Below are 16,247 nucleotides of genomic sequence, written 5' to 3' on the forward strand. Positions count from 1 at the left end.
ACTAGGTGGTGATCTTACTTTATTACATGATTTCTCTCGCTCCACGATCTTGCCAATCTATGCATTGCCCCCGCAACTTGTTCACTTTCAAAAATGGTGTCCTCACATCGACTGTGGTGCCCTGCCCATTTCCGGTACCCTAGGCAGTCGCATAATCTGCCTAATGCCTTCTGCCGGCCCTGTATATGCCAGCCGCCCAGTCTAAGGAATGCATGATTGAAGAGGATCATTCCCTAAGGAGTGTTGCCAACTCCTACTTGAATAAAGTCATTAATGATTATTTATTATGTATTTAGCTCATACTTTTTAGAATTAGGACTATTTTGAAAAGTCTCCAGATTCGGTAACGTTTGAGTGTTGGTTCCTCTAATATTGGTATAAATAGGATGACTGAGGAGTGTTTGTCTCAAACTCACATATGCAGTCTCGCTGGTTCGTTCTCTCTGACTAAACGTACTCTTGCTGCCGTTCTCATGCTCGCGTTCTTTCTGACACACACCTTCACCCTCATTATCGCTTCCACCTCCCTCTCCTTGAGGCTGGCTAAGGAACACCACTATGGCATGATTATGTAAAGTTCTTGAGCTTGCAGCCAGCCCTCCCCTTCCAGGACACACACTGGCTCCACTGGGTCTGTTCCTTTGAGAGCTTAGCCTAGCCTCATCACACAGAATCCCCTTACCAGGCTGTAGAAACATTTGCTTCCTCCTTTCCCGAGACTATAGTTTCCTTGCCAGTTCTCCAGTCGCCTTTTCAATTGGTTGGGTCCTAGACGGTCTCGCTGACTCCGGGGCCTTTACCGCATGGGATTGGTCAGCAGAAATGCATACATCATCAGGAAGCCCAAAGGGGCGGGGCGCTGAATTACTCCCGCCCGCTCCCAAACACCGCTTTCCAGACTGTAATTCCCCCTCCCCCCTCAGCGCGAGACGGGAAAACAAGGGCCAGTGGGCGGGAAGCGCTAGCCGCAGCGGAGACGAGGGGCGGGGTCGCTCGTCGGAGTAACTCGCTGGCGTTAGTTAGACGCTCCTGATCCCTGAAGCGACTCTTCCCCTCCCTTTTGTGTCTGGAGCGGACCTGGGAGTCGCGCAGCGCTGGCGACGCCAGAGAGGAAGGAGACAGCACCATCAGCGGCAGCCGGGCGGGCGGGCCGGCTGGTCATGAAGCGCCAGCGCTGTCTCGTTATGAGAAATTATTTCTGCTTTGCTGTTATTGCCTCAGACCCGGTGCCGTTGTAACGATAACCGGCTCTTCCCAACGCCGGAGAAGCGAGCTGGCGGCCGGGGCTTTAGGGGCACTTGTGCCAGCCTGAAGGGTTGAGAAAAGTTAATGACTGAGCCGCCGCCGCCGGAGTTATTTCTTGTAGCTGCTTGTTGGTTAACGTCGTTCTTGGGAGGCTGATTTGGTCTTTTTTTTTTTTCTTCTTCTTTCTTTCTTTTTTAAAGGATACCGGCTAGAAACTTTGAGGTGGGTGGGGGCGAAAAGGAGAGAAGGAAGCCGGGCGCCGCTGAGAGAGTCTGGGCCGGTGCCACAGTCTGCAGCCTGAAACCTGGCAGCGGTTCCCAGGATCCCTGGCTCCTTGTACTTATAACATTTAATCCCGAAAAATGTCGGAAGATCCGAGGCGGTAAAAGCGTAAGCAACTACAAACGAGAACAACATTTATTCTAAATTATCTTGCAATGGTTGCTTTCTGTATGAAACCTACTAGGAGAGTCTTAAACCTTTTGCCTTGATGAGCATTAGATTTTCTTAAGAGATATATACATAATATATATTTTTTATCCATTTACATCTCTCCCTCTTCATCTTCTGATGGAAGAAATAGCACAAAGAATTTTTGCTTATTTTCTAGCTATCTCTCCGGCTTTGGCTTGGATATGTTTCATTCAAAACTGGGTCGTTTCTTTGATATAGTAAAACTGCGAGGAAAATAATCCAGGCACAACTGTAATGGGAAAAAAATTATGAACCCGACTAGCCTGAGATGCACCGTCTTTTTTTTTATGCTGCAATCACCCGATTTCTATAAAATAACGATCTGATAGCGAGAGGAAGAGGACTCGGGCTGCTGAATCATGATATATTTCTGCAATGGATTAAAGGTCAAGATCACGGTCAGTTGCGGTGTGTCCCTTGGGATTGGAGTCTGACCGTGGGGAGAATCGTTATTCTCCAGCCTTGTGATTGAGATTTTTTTTGAGTGGGGAGCTCCTTTCCCGTGCCGGATTGCTCAGGGATGCCTCCCGTGCGGCGGCTCTTGCCACTGGTGCTGGCCAGTGGTGCCATCCTGCTGCTGGGCGCTGCGGCTGGTAAGTTTAACGCTGCACGAATCCTTGCAATATGGCTGCAAAGCAAAGGGAGCTGCCCGGCGGGCACCATCCAACCCAGCTTGTCTGAGGGCCAGCTAAAACCACAAGTTGATGAGGGGGCTTTAAATGGGTACGTTTTAGAATGCCAGCTCTAAGAAAACAAACTCCAGCAAATAGGCTACTGGAGTTTTAATTCACTGTCGCACCAACTCCTAGAGGCCAGGTGTCGGATTTTGGTCCCTAGTTTTCTCATTGCACAGCATTTAAAAAATGCCACAGAAAATGAGGCAAACAAGTATATTTTTAAGGTTAGAAGATGATCCCTGAAGGTGTATTTTTGAGGTGCAGCACTTCCTGAGTGGTGGAGGTATAGTTATATTTGTGTAAAAGGAATTTCATTGCTGTCTGTTTTTTTTTTCTTTTTTAATATGCTGGCTGGTGCATGCTATGGGCTTTTGGCTACTCCTATCTTTTTCTAATTCTCTTTATAAAATGTACACATTATAGAAAGAATTGCAACAATCAGGTATATTTCATAACGTTAATTTGTACATCAAGACAATTCCAATGTGGTCCATTTATCTTCTTGATCCTGTATTTCTAGCATCTTTGCACTGATATTATTTTAAAGGTGTAGTGCTAATAGGGGCTGTGTGGTTGTGGTGGGTGGGGATATACTCAGGGGTGGGGTGGACGGGGGTAGGTAAAAGGTGTGAGAAGGTTTGACTGACTTAATTTCTGTTCCATCTCATTTACGTTTTATTAATATTTTGGGTATTTGCAGTTTACTACTGAGATGTTAGGGTTTGTAGAGGGGGAGGGAGGAAGCAGGGGAAGAACTTGTCATCTGTTTCATTGTTTGTGTGTAGGGATGCCAAATTTGTATACATTGTTAGTATTTGTTCTTAATTGGCATGGTGATGCATTATAACCTGAAGGTTTTCCAACTTTTTGCCATCCTGTATTGAGTGGTGGGTCTCTATTAAGCATCCATTTTTTTTTTTTTGCTAGTGCCATTCTAGCTTCTAGTAGTAACTGTTGTATTAGTTGGACGTGCTTGTCCATTAACAGATTGGTATTAAATCCTAATAGGAACAGCTCAGGGTCAGTTCTAGGCCTGCGATTTTGGTTATCCAAGAGCCTATTTTTTTTGGCTCACTCTGCACTCCCACCACATGGAGAAGAAGTCTCTTCTTATTCCACATTCTCCAGCACTGGGGAGAGGTATGTCTGAGTAAAGTGCATCTTAATGTTTATTTAGATAAACCTTTTTTGATGTATTTTCTAGGGATGTGAATCGGATCCGATATCGGATCCGATTCACATCCGATATCGGATCCGATTCACATCTATAGAGATGTGAATCGGAACCAGAATCGGATCCGATATCGGATCCGATTCACATCCCTAGTATTTTCTATTTGTTGAGTGTTATAGCTTTTCCTTCTGTTGAGGTTTGATACACATCGGATCTAATATGATTCCTGGTGTGTGTTTTTTTTCTTTTTGCATTTTCTTGTACCTTGTATCAAAGCAAATGCTATTGAGGATGCTTGCTATACATTTTACAGGTTTCATATTAATTGCTAATGTGGTTGAAGCAATTAATGCTATGGGGCTCAAAAGTAGATTGGACAAGTTCCTGAAGGAAAAGTCCATATACAGTTATTATCCAGGTAGACTTGGGAAAGTCAGCGCTTATCCCCTGGTGGTGAGATACAAGAAATATCAAGCCTTTCCAGATACCAACTGAACTTACTTGCAACTCAACTCCGTCAGAGTAATCAACAACCTTGGACAACTCCTTAATGTTGTTTTTCTTTTTCTAATTTGGCAGGTTTTATTACCTTGGTTACTTCTTTTTTAGCTCATTGTTAATTTATCTTTCACCTTCTCTACAATCCAAGTTGCATTATGTCCCTGTTTTATTGTAACTGCTATTTTCCTATTCTATCACATGTTAATGTTAAGTGTTTTTAAGTATTTATCCTTTTGTCACACCCTGTTTATTGTAAACCGGCATGATGCGACTCCCATCGCGAATGCCGGTATATAAGAAATTCAAATAAATAAATAAATAAGTATTGGGGATCTGCCAGGTGCTTGTGAGCAGGACTGGCCACTGTCAGAGAGCGAATGTTGTGTTCATTGAGGTCTGACCCAGCATGGCACTACTTATGTCCAGTAAGCAGCATTTCATGAATATTTATTTTCTTGTATGCAAGTAGTGTTTAAATCAACTGCTCTTGAGAATCACTGTTATGGGATTCTCAAATAAAGATCTGCAAGTATTGCATGCTATTGGGAGAACTCTCCGCACGAGAAAATAGGGGTCATGTCCTAAATTCCATTGATATGAATTGTACCAGATTTTTTTTTTTAAAGGAGAGGAAAATGGTATTTTTTTAAAATAAGAAATATTTTCTTTCCAAACCATAACATCTGTAATGATTTACAAAATAGAGCATTTTGCCAAAGATTGAACAGTGGTTGAAGTTGCTGTTCTTGGAATGCAGCAACTGTAATGTAGGCCACTGAGTAGAGGTAGTGGACTCTCTTGAGATTTGCTGTGAGAATAGAATTTAAGAGCAGTCAAAGTGGAAATCATGGATATATTTACTTTCTTGCTGTAAACAATTGCTGCAACAACATTTGGGGATTAGTACCTTTTTGTAATCTCCTAAAACAAAATGACTTAATTTTTAAAATTACACTATGCAGAATTTTAATATTTTTGAGCAGTGAAGTGAGTATGTTGGGAACATAAGGAGCTGAGTAGGCATATAATTCATATTTTATTTAAAATTTTTCCAAGATTTGGATTTAATGTCTTTGTTTTTCTCTGTTATTTTAGAACTTAATAAACTCTATAATCCTGATAATTTGGGTAGAATTCCCATTTCTTTTTGTTTAACATACGTTTTGACAGTAATGTGAAATTTTGAACTAAATGATTACTTCTGAATGCTTGACTGAAGAATTGGGAACAAAGGTGTACGTCCATGGTTTTTGAGGGTTGCAGAGGCCTGGTATTGAAGATATCTAGAATGAATATTCATCAATTTTTGTATGCATTTGGTCTCAGAACTAGGTTAATTTGCATAGCTCAGTTATCTGGAAAACTGAATTTGTTTGTGGCACTAGAGGAACAAATTTGTGTACTTCTGATTTAAAAGGAATCCCACCTTTTCTAGTTTTTTGAGGATCGTTGAAAGAGCTGTGGTCTTAGATCAGAGAGCCAAGTCCTACTATTTAGAGAAAGTAATACATTTGTTTTGTAATTGTCATCCAAGTCTGAGTAAAAATAAGAGCGGCATTTCTTGTGTGCACTCCTCTCTATCCATAAAGCCAGTTTATAGAACCATTAGGGCCCATAAAAAGAAATGACTGGGGAAAAAAGGCATTTACGCATGTAGTCACTTTACTTATGGGGGAATTCTGTGCAAAAAAAAATTGAAAATTCTGCAAAATTCTGTATACTTTTTTATTGGTCAAAATAACACAATTCACATGACAATCTTTAAGTAATTAACTTAAAGTGTAATACAGAAAAGTTATTACTTAAAAGATGAATATTTAAATATTTTGAGCAGAATTTCCCTAGTTCTAGTTCTTTGTTCTTAAGTTCTATGTATTTTATTGCACCCCCATTCTATGTAAACCAGCAAGATATGTTTTCATGATTGCCGGTATATAAAAACTATAAATAAATAAATAAATAAATAAATATTGTAAGAATGTCCCTTCCACTCTCTCTCCCTGCTCCCCTGTCCAGTCTCCTTTCACTTTCCCTTCTCAGGTCCCCCATCTCCTCCCTCCTCCACTCTCTCTCCCCATCCACCCAAGGCTCAACCACTTCCATTCTCTCTCAACTCCCAGAGTTTGACCCCTTTCTCGGTACTGCCCCTCATACAGGTTCCCTCTCTCTCTCTCTCTCATGCATACACCCTCACACAGGCTATCTATCTCTCTCTCAACCCTGCATATTGTGTCTCTCTCTCTCTCTCTCTCTCACACCTCCCTTGCTCTCTTTCGCAAAGGCACTCATCCCTTTACACAGGCTCCCTCTCACACACAGACATACTCATCACATACACACTCAGATGCTCACACGCTCCTTCACACATACTCCCAATCTCTCTCCCATATATATATATATATATTTCTTCACAATCTCCTCACATAGACTCCCTCTCTCTGGCACACTCACACACCTTCATGCATGCTCTCACACACACCCCTCTACACACAGGCTCAGTCTTTCACACAAACAACTTCTACACACAGACTCATTCTCACCGGGGGCTGCTCCATCTTCGCCATGAGTGGAATGGGCTCCGCTTGTGGCACGCTGGGACCTGCACCATCTTTGTCGCGAGTGGGATGCGCTCCGCTTGTGGCATGCAAGTGCCTTTTCCTTTTTTGCTGCGGCGTGCCTTCTTCACAGTGGGATATGGACCGCTTGCAGCATGTCAGGGCCTGATCCAAATTCTGCCTAGAAAATGGAAATTCTGTGCAGGAGGGGAATTCTGCACAGATTCTGTGCTCTGCAGTACCGCAGAATTCCCCCAGGAGTATCACTTCCACCATTGGAAATGCCCCTGTTGTCAGCCATGGATGGAATCAAGTATATTTTTTTGCAATGGGTAAAAGTGCACGTGCTCTTTACCTGCACAGAGGCTGGACAGTGTATAGAAGCATGATATTTTTATGCCCTGTGAGAAATGCATTTTAATTGTATTTCATTGTTAAAGTTGTTGAGGGACAATGGGTCAGATACTGAGTAGATTCAAAAGAAATTAAATTATTAGTTTCATCTCCCAAAAATGCAACACAAATGTGGTTTTGCAGCAGGACAGAATGACAGCACACGTAGCAAATATATCTATAGAGAGAGAGATGCTGGATTTATATTTCTAAAGTTGATGGGGGAAAACCGACAGTTGCTCAGAAGTGCATGGTTTGGAATGATGTATTTTGAAAGCATACCAAGAGAACAGGGAAATTAGGTCATCCAAGTAGAGAGATTGCAATAAATGCTTAAGTGGACCAGGTGCTTTTTTAAGGAAAAAGAAGAGAACAGAAAGATTCCAAATTACCCCTGTCAGCTGATAAGCAGGTTGTTGATACAAACACAAAAACATAATTTGAAATGTCTGTATACAAATGCTAGAAATCTAAAAAAACAAAATGGGAGAGGTAGTGTATATAGCATTGGGTGAAGAGAGAGATATAATTGGCATCTCTGAAACCTGGTAGAAGGAGGATAAACAGTGGGTCACTGTGATACTGGGATACATATTATATGAAAATGATAGGGTAGATCAAATTGGTGGAGGGGTACCTTGATATAATAACTAGGGTATTGAGTCAGACAGGATAAATGTTCTGCAGGAGTCAAAATGCAATTAGAAATTCCAGGTGAAAAGGGAAATAAAATAACAGGACATATTACTGTTGTCCAGCTGGCCAGAGTAAACAGACAGACAATGAAATGCTAAAAGAAATTATTGAAGCTAACAAAATAAAAAACACAGTAATAATGGGTGATTTCAATTATCCCAGGACATGCTAGAGGTAAAGTTCCTAGATGAAATAACTACTTCATGGAGCAGTTGGTACACAAACAAGAGGGGAAACTTATTTTAGATCTAGTTCTTAGTGGAACACAGGATTTGGCACGAGGAAAAAACTGAAAGCAGCTGTAAAGGTTTAAATCAGGCATGGACATTGTTTAAAAATACCATCTTGGAAGCCCAGACCATATGTATTCCACGTATTAAAAAAGGTGATAGGAAAGCTAAATGACTACCAGCATGATTAAAGGAGAAGCTACAAATTTTTTCAAGAAATGGAAAAGGGATCTGAATGACGAAAACAAGAAACAGCATAAGCACTGGCAAGTTAAATGCAAAGCATTGATAAGGAAGGCAAAGAAAATTTGAAAAGCTTTCTGTGGAAGCAAAAACTCATCATAAATTCTTTCAGGTACATTCGAAGTAAAAGGGAGTCAGTTGGACCATTAGATGATCAAGGGGTAAAAGGGGCACTTAGAGATGACAAAACCGTAGCAGAGAGACTAAATTAATCCTTTGCTTCAGTCTTCATTGAGGAAGATGTAAGAGATTCAATCTTTCTGCCATGGGTAGGATGGTGATTCTGCACAACTGAAACAAATCTCAGTGAACTTGAAAGATGTACTAGGGCAAATTGACAAACTAAAGAGTAGCAAATTATCTGGACCAGATCGTATATATCACAGAGTGCTGAGAGAACAGAAACATGAAATTGCAGACCTGCTATCAGTTTACAAATTACTGACAAAATCATCTGTGGTACCTGAAGGCTGGAGGGTTGCCAGTTCTAATGTAAATTTTTAAAAAGGGGTGATCCATGAAACTATAGACCAGTGAATCTGATGTTTTCCAGGCAAAATGGTAAACACTATTATAAAGTACAAAATTGCTGAACATATAGATAGACATAGTTTAATGGAATAAAGCAAACCATGGACTGATATAAAGGAGTTCAGAAAGCAGTTAAAATCAATTTTGTTCAGGGAAGCTTTTAATCAGTGTTTTGTTTTATTATGTGTAATTATAAGTTAAAATGTGTGGGTTTTTTTAAATGTAATTCACCCTAAACAGTCTGACTGGAGGCAGCGGACTATAAGTGCTTGAATAAATACATTTAGCCAAGAGAAGTCTTACCTCAACAAATCAACTACATTTTTTGATTGTGTAAATACACAAGTGAATAAAGGTAAGGCAGTTGATACAGTGTATCTGGATTTCCAGAAAGCATTTGATGAAGTCCCTCTTGAGAGACTTCTTAGGAAATTAAAAATTCATGGGATAGGGGTTGGTGTCCTATTGTGGTTTGCAAACTGGTTAAAAAATAGAAAACAGAGAATAGGACCAAATGGTAAATTTTCCCAAAGGTGAAAAGTGGAGTGCCCCCAAGGATCTGTTCTAGGACTACTGCTTTTTAATATATTTATAAAAAGGAAATGGGGACAAGGAGTGAGATCAAATTTGCAAATGATACAAAATTATTCAAAGTTAAATTGTAAGAGGACCTTGCAAACTTGGGAACCTGAGCATGCAAACAGCAAACAAAATTTAATGTGGACAACTGCAAAGTGATGCACTTAGGGAAAAGTAACTCAAATTATAGCTACACAATACAAGGTTCCATGTTAGTCGTCATTCAGGAAAAGGATCTAGGCATCGTCGATAATACGTTGAAATCGTCTGCTCAGTGTGCAGCAGCAGCTAAGAAAGCAAATAGAATGTTAGGGATTATTAGGAAATTCCTCCATGGTGTGACCTCATCTTGAATATTGTTCATTTCTGGTCACCACATATAAAAAAAAGTTATAGCAGAATTTGAAAAGGTACAGAGAAGAGTGACCAAAATGATAAAGGGGATGGAATGATTCCCTTACAAGGAAAGGCTAAAGAGGTATGACTCTTCGGCTTGGAGAAGAGATGACTAGGTCTATAAAATGAGTAGAGTGGAACAAGTAAACTTTAATAGTTTTATTCTTTCAGAGAATACTGAGACTAGTGGACACACAATGAAGTTACTTGCTGATACATTTAAAAATATATATATTTAAAAGAAAATATATATATTTTTATTCAACCCATAAGAACATAAGAAATTGCCATGCTGGGTCAGACCAAGGGTCCATCAAGCCCAGTATCCTGTTTCCAACAGAGGCCAAACCAGGCTACAAGAACCTGGTAATTACCCAAACACTAAGAAGATCCCATGCTACTGATGCAATTAATAGCAGTGGCTATTCCTTAAGTCAACTTGATTAAAAGCAGTTAATGGACTTTTCCTCCAAGAACTTATCCAAACCTTTTTTGTTGCCACATCCTCTGGCAACAAAGTCCAGAGCTTTATTGTGCATTGAGTGAAAAAGAATATTCTCTGATTACTCTTAAATGTGCTACTTGCTAACTTCATGGAATGCCCCCTACTCCTTCTATTATCTGAAAGTGTAAATAACCGCTTCGCATCTACTCGTTCAAGATCTTAAAGCCCTCTATCATATCCCCCCTCAGCCGTCACTTCTCCAAGCTGAACAGCACTAACCTCTTCAGCCATTCCTCATAGGGGAGCTGTTCCATCCCCTTTATCATTTTGGTTGCCCTTCTCTTTACCTTCTCCTTCTTAATTACATAATTAAGTTCTGGAATTCATTGCCAGAGAATGTGGTGAAAGCTATTAGTGTAGCTGTATTTTAAAAAAGGTTTGGACAAGTTTCTGGAGGAAAATTACATAAGCCAAAGAATAAAGAACCAAAGCGCTTGTCTTGTCAATCAAACAATATGCAACCAAAAAAACAAGTGTATAAACCGTATCTTCAATGTGCTGTAATCAAAACACTATTTTTGTAATCATTTTACTTTAGAATTAAAACCGCATCAGCAAGCCAGACAACGGCAGTGAACCCACTTGCCGTCCGGACTACTCGTCATTTGCGGCGTGATGTTAAATGTGCTGTTTTTTTGTATACGTCAGCTAGATATCACTTGGAATGCCCTCTGAGTTCCCATTATTATCAAAACCTTCCATTTTTGCAACGACAGTAGGTCCAGTAGACTTAGATCTTTGGACTATTTACAATAAATTAAATCATCGCTTGATAAGAACCATTTTACATGCAGAAACTCTGTTAGAGTACTGCCGACAGCAGAGGATACCACGGGGCTTACGGATTCTGAAGTCTCCACATTTATACAATGAGGATCCAGAGTTTTTGACCAGTTGGAACGCGATTTTGAATAAATGCAGTTTAGATCTGATGGTATTAATTATCAAGACAGCACAAGTCAAAGAATCTGAAATACTAATGCTATACTCCCTTTATCTCCCCCCCCCATTACTTTCTTGTCCTCTTGTTAATATGTTATATTTGTTTGATGTAAAGCGCCACCCCAGGCGTCTGTTTGCGTTTCACTGTGAACCGATGTGATATCTTTGAATGTCGGTATATAAAAATTTTAAATAAATAAATAAATACAATCAGAGATTGGGAACATACAAGAGCAGTTGGCTAGTTCGACCACTTTGGAAAACTACACTGAAAAACTTAAAAATACCAATGACCAATTGGATAAGTTTAAGGCAGATCTTAAAAAATTGAAATTGGATAAACTACAAAGAGACGAAAGAGATTACACAACAGGATACGTTTATCCTTGGATGGACGAAAAAGCAAAGAAAAACCTAACAGAGTCACGTTTGACTCAAGTAGTGATAACTCTTCAGGGGAGGAAGTGGTCTCCAGTGGCAATACAACTGCAGCTGAAAATAATTTTTTAGGTCGAGGTTCCCGCCGACGTTCACGGATACGAGGGAGCAGATGGGCAGACGGATCCAATCAGAACAGACAGACCCGGTCTCAAACGTATCAGACTCATTTAATTCTAAACCTATCCATGGTTCAATTAACATCACAGCAGACTTCGCTCCTTGAAAAGGGTTTATCCTTCATTCCCACACCAAAAGCTGACCTATTACAATTGAAATTGCTTTATTTAAATTCATATGCAAATCATATATTAAACATTATTTTGTGGATACACCATCTGGATGTGACACTTCAATTTTGCGGAACAAGTCTAAGTGGTTTCCATCAGGTCCAGTAGACCCCATCATATACACCTTCTATCAAACCACGTGATCTAAGAGCTGCCTTCACCACGGATCGTTCTTATACAAATCTGACACGACTGGATATTCAGGCTTTGCGAGATCTACAAAACAATCATCATCTAATCATTAAACCCGCAGATAAAGGCGGTAAAATTGTGATTATGGACCGCAATCAATATCGAGCAGAGGCTCTTAGACAACTTCATAATACACAATTTTATACATCATTACAAGAAGATCCCACAGCCCCAATTTTACAAACTATTGAACAGCTGGTACAAAGAGGGTCAGATCAAGGTTTTTTGACAACACAGGAGACCATTTTTTTGGTGAATAAATTTCCCATCATTCCAGTCTTTTATCATTTACCTAAGATACATAAAAACACTCAACAGCCACCTGGAAGGCCAATTGTTTCTAGCAAAGGTTCGCTACTTGAACCATTGTCTCGATTTATTGATTTTTTTTCTTGGCACCGTTTGTAGTGACACAAGAGTCATATATCAGAGATTCTCAACAAGTGATTCAATTTTTGGACTCCTTTCATGAAGATACGTCTCAGTTACTATTAGTGACCCTGGATGTGGAAGCATTATATACTAGCATCCCCCAGGACGAGATGATACTAATAGCCAACAAATTCTTTGAGGAGAGACCTCGGCCACATAGGATTCCCAGCAGTTTTGACAGCCTTATTGGAGATTGCCCTAACACAGAATTTCTTCGCATTTGAAGGGGCATTTTACCAACAGACCTGTGGCACTGCCATGGGTGCTACTATGGCGCCTGATCTGGCCAATCTCTATATGGCAGTTTTTGAAATTAATTGGATTTACAGTAATAATCCTTTCAACCAATATATAAAAACTTGGAAGAGATATATCGATGCTATACTGATTTTTTTGGCAAGGCGCAAAATCTTTGTTTCAAGAATTTTTGCATTGTCATCTACATTTCACCTCTGACATTAGTCCCACAGTGATACATTTTTTGGATATAAAAATTTTTAAGAGACCCTTAGGTTTTGAAACTTACATCTATAGGAAACCAGTCTCTTCTAACACCTTTTTACACTTTACCAGTGCACATCCACGTGCTCTCAAGGAGAATTTGCTAGTTAGCCAGTTTTTCAGGTTAAGAAGATTATGTACTTCAATGGAGGATTTTCGTCACCAGGCTACATCACTCACAGATCGATTTATTAAAAGAGGATACCCTACACGCTGTTAAGCGGGCTTTAACTCGGGCTAGATTTACTAATAGAGACTGGTTATTTTTACCACGCAGTTTGGACACTCCAGACACACTCACTTGCGTTCTGCCTTACTCTTCAATGACTCAGACCATGAAGCAGATCATGTTTAACAATTGGCATATATTACAAACTCATCATGAGTTTTCTGAGGTTCCCAGATTTGCTTTCACCAGGAGTTCTAACATCAAAGATTTACTAGTACACTCCGATTCTACAATACCTCAGCCTAAAATCACCATTGGAGCTCATACATCTTGTGGGAAATGTACAGTATGCTCCGCCATGATTAAGACATCTGCCATTCATTTTACTCGTGAGAATTTCACTTTCGTGCTTAAAAATTTTACTGACTGCCGCTCCACAGGGGTCATCTATGTGATACAGTGCCCCTGTAATTTGTTATACATAGGCAAGACAAAACGAGCACTCAAGGCCAGGCTCATTGAGCACCGGTCATGCATTTCAACAGGCTGGTTATCAGCTCCATTAACCCCCCATTGTATGGCTTCTCAACACACCTTTGAGCATCTTAAGGTTTGTGTATTGGAACAATTATCTCCAAACTGGAGAGGAGGGAATTTTGACAGCCGTCTCTTACGTGCAGAACAGCGATGGATTCACAGTCTTAAAACAGTAGAGCCCGATGGGCTCAATGCTGCATTAGAATTGCAAGTCTTTCTGTGATCGACGTAACTCCTGTCACCTTTTGATTTGATTACAGTATACAATAAGAATTATTTATTACGATCGTCTGATGACGGCAGCACCGTGATGATGTCATTACGTGCGCGAAAGCGCGGGCTTTTTTAAAGGGCTAAGGCGTCCAGGGTTCTTCTGTCCCGAGTTGCTGAAAAATACCAGAGACATTTGGGTCCATCAGAAAGGTTTGTGGTGCTGCATTTACGCAAAGCTAAGTATCTGTTTTGAATTTATCAGCTCTAAAAATTGTTTCTGTCCTTTTGATTCTGTAGCATCTGCCATGACAATTGTTTTCATAAATCACTCCTGAGGATGCGATTCTTATCGTGAAACACCGGCCGTTGTCGGGTGTCATTGTTGGACATTTCGGGTCACAGATGCACTTTATTAATATACGGGACTCAGAGGACATTCCAAGTGATATCTAGCTGACATATACAAAAAAACAGCACATTTAACATCTCGCCGCAAATGACGAGTAGTCCGGACGGCAAGTGGGTTCACTGCCGTTGTCTGGCTTGCTGATGTGGCTTTAATTCTAAAGTAAAATGATTACAAAAATATTGTTTTAATGACAGCACATTGAAGATACGGTTTATACACTTGTTTTTTTGGTTGCATATTGGAAAATTACATAAACCATTATTAAGGTGGACTTGAGGAAATCCATTGCTTATTCTTGGTATAAGAAGCTTAGAATCTATCTACCCCTTGGGATCCTGCCAAGTACTTTGTAACCTGGATTGGCTACTGTTGGAAATAGGATACTGGGCTTGATGGACCTTTGTTCTGATCCAATATGGCAAATCTTGTGTTCTTAAAATTCACGGTGGATCCAATTAAAACTTCAGGACTGGCATGCAGTCAAATGTGTAGATTCACATTGAGCACTAGGACTATGAAGTGTATTTTAGATGAAGGTTCTATACAAATGCAGACTGTATTTCCTAAGATATCTTGTATATACAAGAAATGTTTCCTCTAATCTTTTATCTGTAGCTTGCAGAGTGATATTTTTGGTGATAAGCCTGAAAGATGCACCATCTGCTTGGTCTTTTGTACAGTACAGTGCGTGCCTCATGAAGAATGAAAAAAATAAATTGATTTAAAGCAGAATTGACTTTGGTCCTGATTTATTAAACTTCTTTTTCTCATAGCGAATGTAGGGGAAAATACTTTAGTAAGTCATGCCCTTTGTCCTTTTTAAAGAAAAGCTTAAAAAATGATTTACCAGTCTTTGTTCCATGTATTTTCTTTCATTTCTCCATTTTTTTCTCTTCTGTTCCATAGCTTTCAAAGCTTTTGAATTTTTCTGGAATTTCTAACATTTTCAGCATCTTCTATTTTATTTATTTATATTCTGCTTTTTGCACTTTTTTTTTTTCCAGTGCTTCAAAGTGGATTACATTCAGGTTCTGTAGTATTTCCCTATTGCCAGAGGGCTTTCAATCTAAGTTTGTACCTGAGGCAATGGAGCGACAAGGAGACTTGAACCCTGGTCTCCTGGTTTGTAGCCCACTGCTCTAACCACTAGGCTACTCCTCCACTCCGTTACCCTCTTGTTTGTTCACTTATCCATGTCTTTAATTCTAGTCTTCTCTTTTTTTTTCTTGCTGTATATTTTCCTGCTGTCTTTTAGCAGTTTCTCTGTTGTCCTCGTGCACTGTCCGGGCATTGCAAATTTAAGTGTTACGAGCTGCTTGTCTGTGGTTATCAGTTATAGGTTGTGTTCCTTAAGGGAGCACAGCTTAAAGTATATTAATTTGATGAGTGTATTTTATAGTGGTGGTACCTTGATACATAGAAAAAAAGGCCCACCTAGTTTGCTTATTTTCTGTTTTTGTTGCAACCTCTTAAAAACCCACTAAGATCTTGTCCAGTTTTCCCTTACTTTGCTGCAACTAAGGATACTCTGTGCTTGTTCATTAATCTATTGAATTCTTATGGTGTTCTATATACTCAGCACAATATCACCGGAAAATATATTTGCATATCTATATGCAGATATATTCACATATATATCTATATGCAGATATATTTGCATATATATATATACTTGCGTGTATATTTGCATATCATTGTGTTCTAGAACTTTCCACTAAAAATGCTTTTTCTCTTCTACAGTGTTTGTACTTTTGAGATTTAAAATTTCTATTGTGTACTCCTCTCCTCTAGGGTGTACAGAATTGGATTTTTAAATCACAGCATAAACCCCTGCTATGAAATTAAATTGGAATGCTTCTGTTCTTTTTGTATCTTTTATGAAGCAGTGGACTTTAGAATTGGATAAAATTCACTGGATGAAGTTT

At 39.7% G+C, this 16,247-nt stretch overlaps 1 protein-coding gene across 1 annotated transcript in view; it reads left to right on the forward strand.

The window, feature by feature from the left end:
* Nucleotides 1–970: 970 nt before the first annotated feature.
* BMPR2 (bone morphogenetic protein receptor type 2) overlaps nt 971–16,247 on the forward strand; it is a 680,472-nt gene continuing 665,195 nt past the window's right edge. The window contains exon 1 of the mRNA XM_029606286.1: nt 971–2,312. Coding sequence (XP_029462146.1) covers nt 2,240–2,312 — 73 coding nt within the window. The 5' untranslated portion in view covers nt 971–2,239. The remainder of the gene's footprint in view (nt 2,313–16,247) is intronic.

Source organism: Rhinatrema bivittatum, chromosome 6 (assembly GCF_901001135.1).
Source record: "Rhinatrema bivittatum chromosome 6, aRhiBiv1.1, whole genome shotgun sequence".
In the NCBI taxonomy this organism is placed as follows: domain Eukaryota; kingdom Metazoa; phylum Chordata; class Amphibia; order Gymnophiona; family Rhinatrematidae; genus Rhinatrema; species Rhinatrema bivittatum.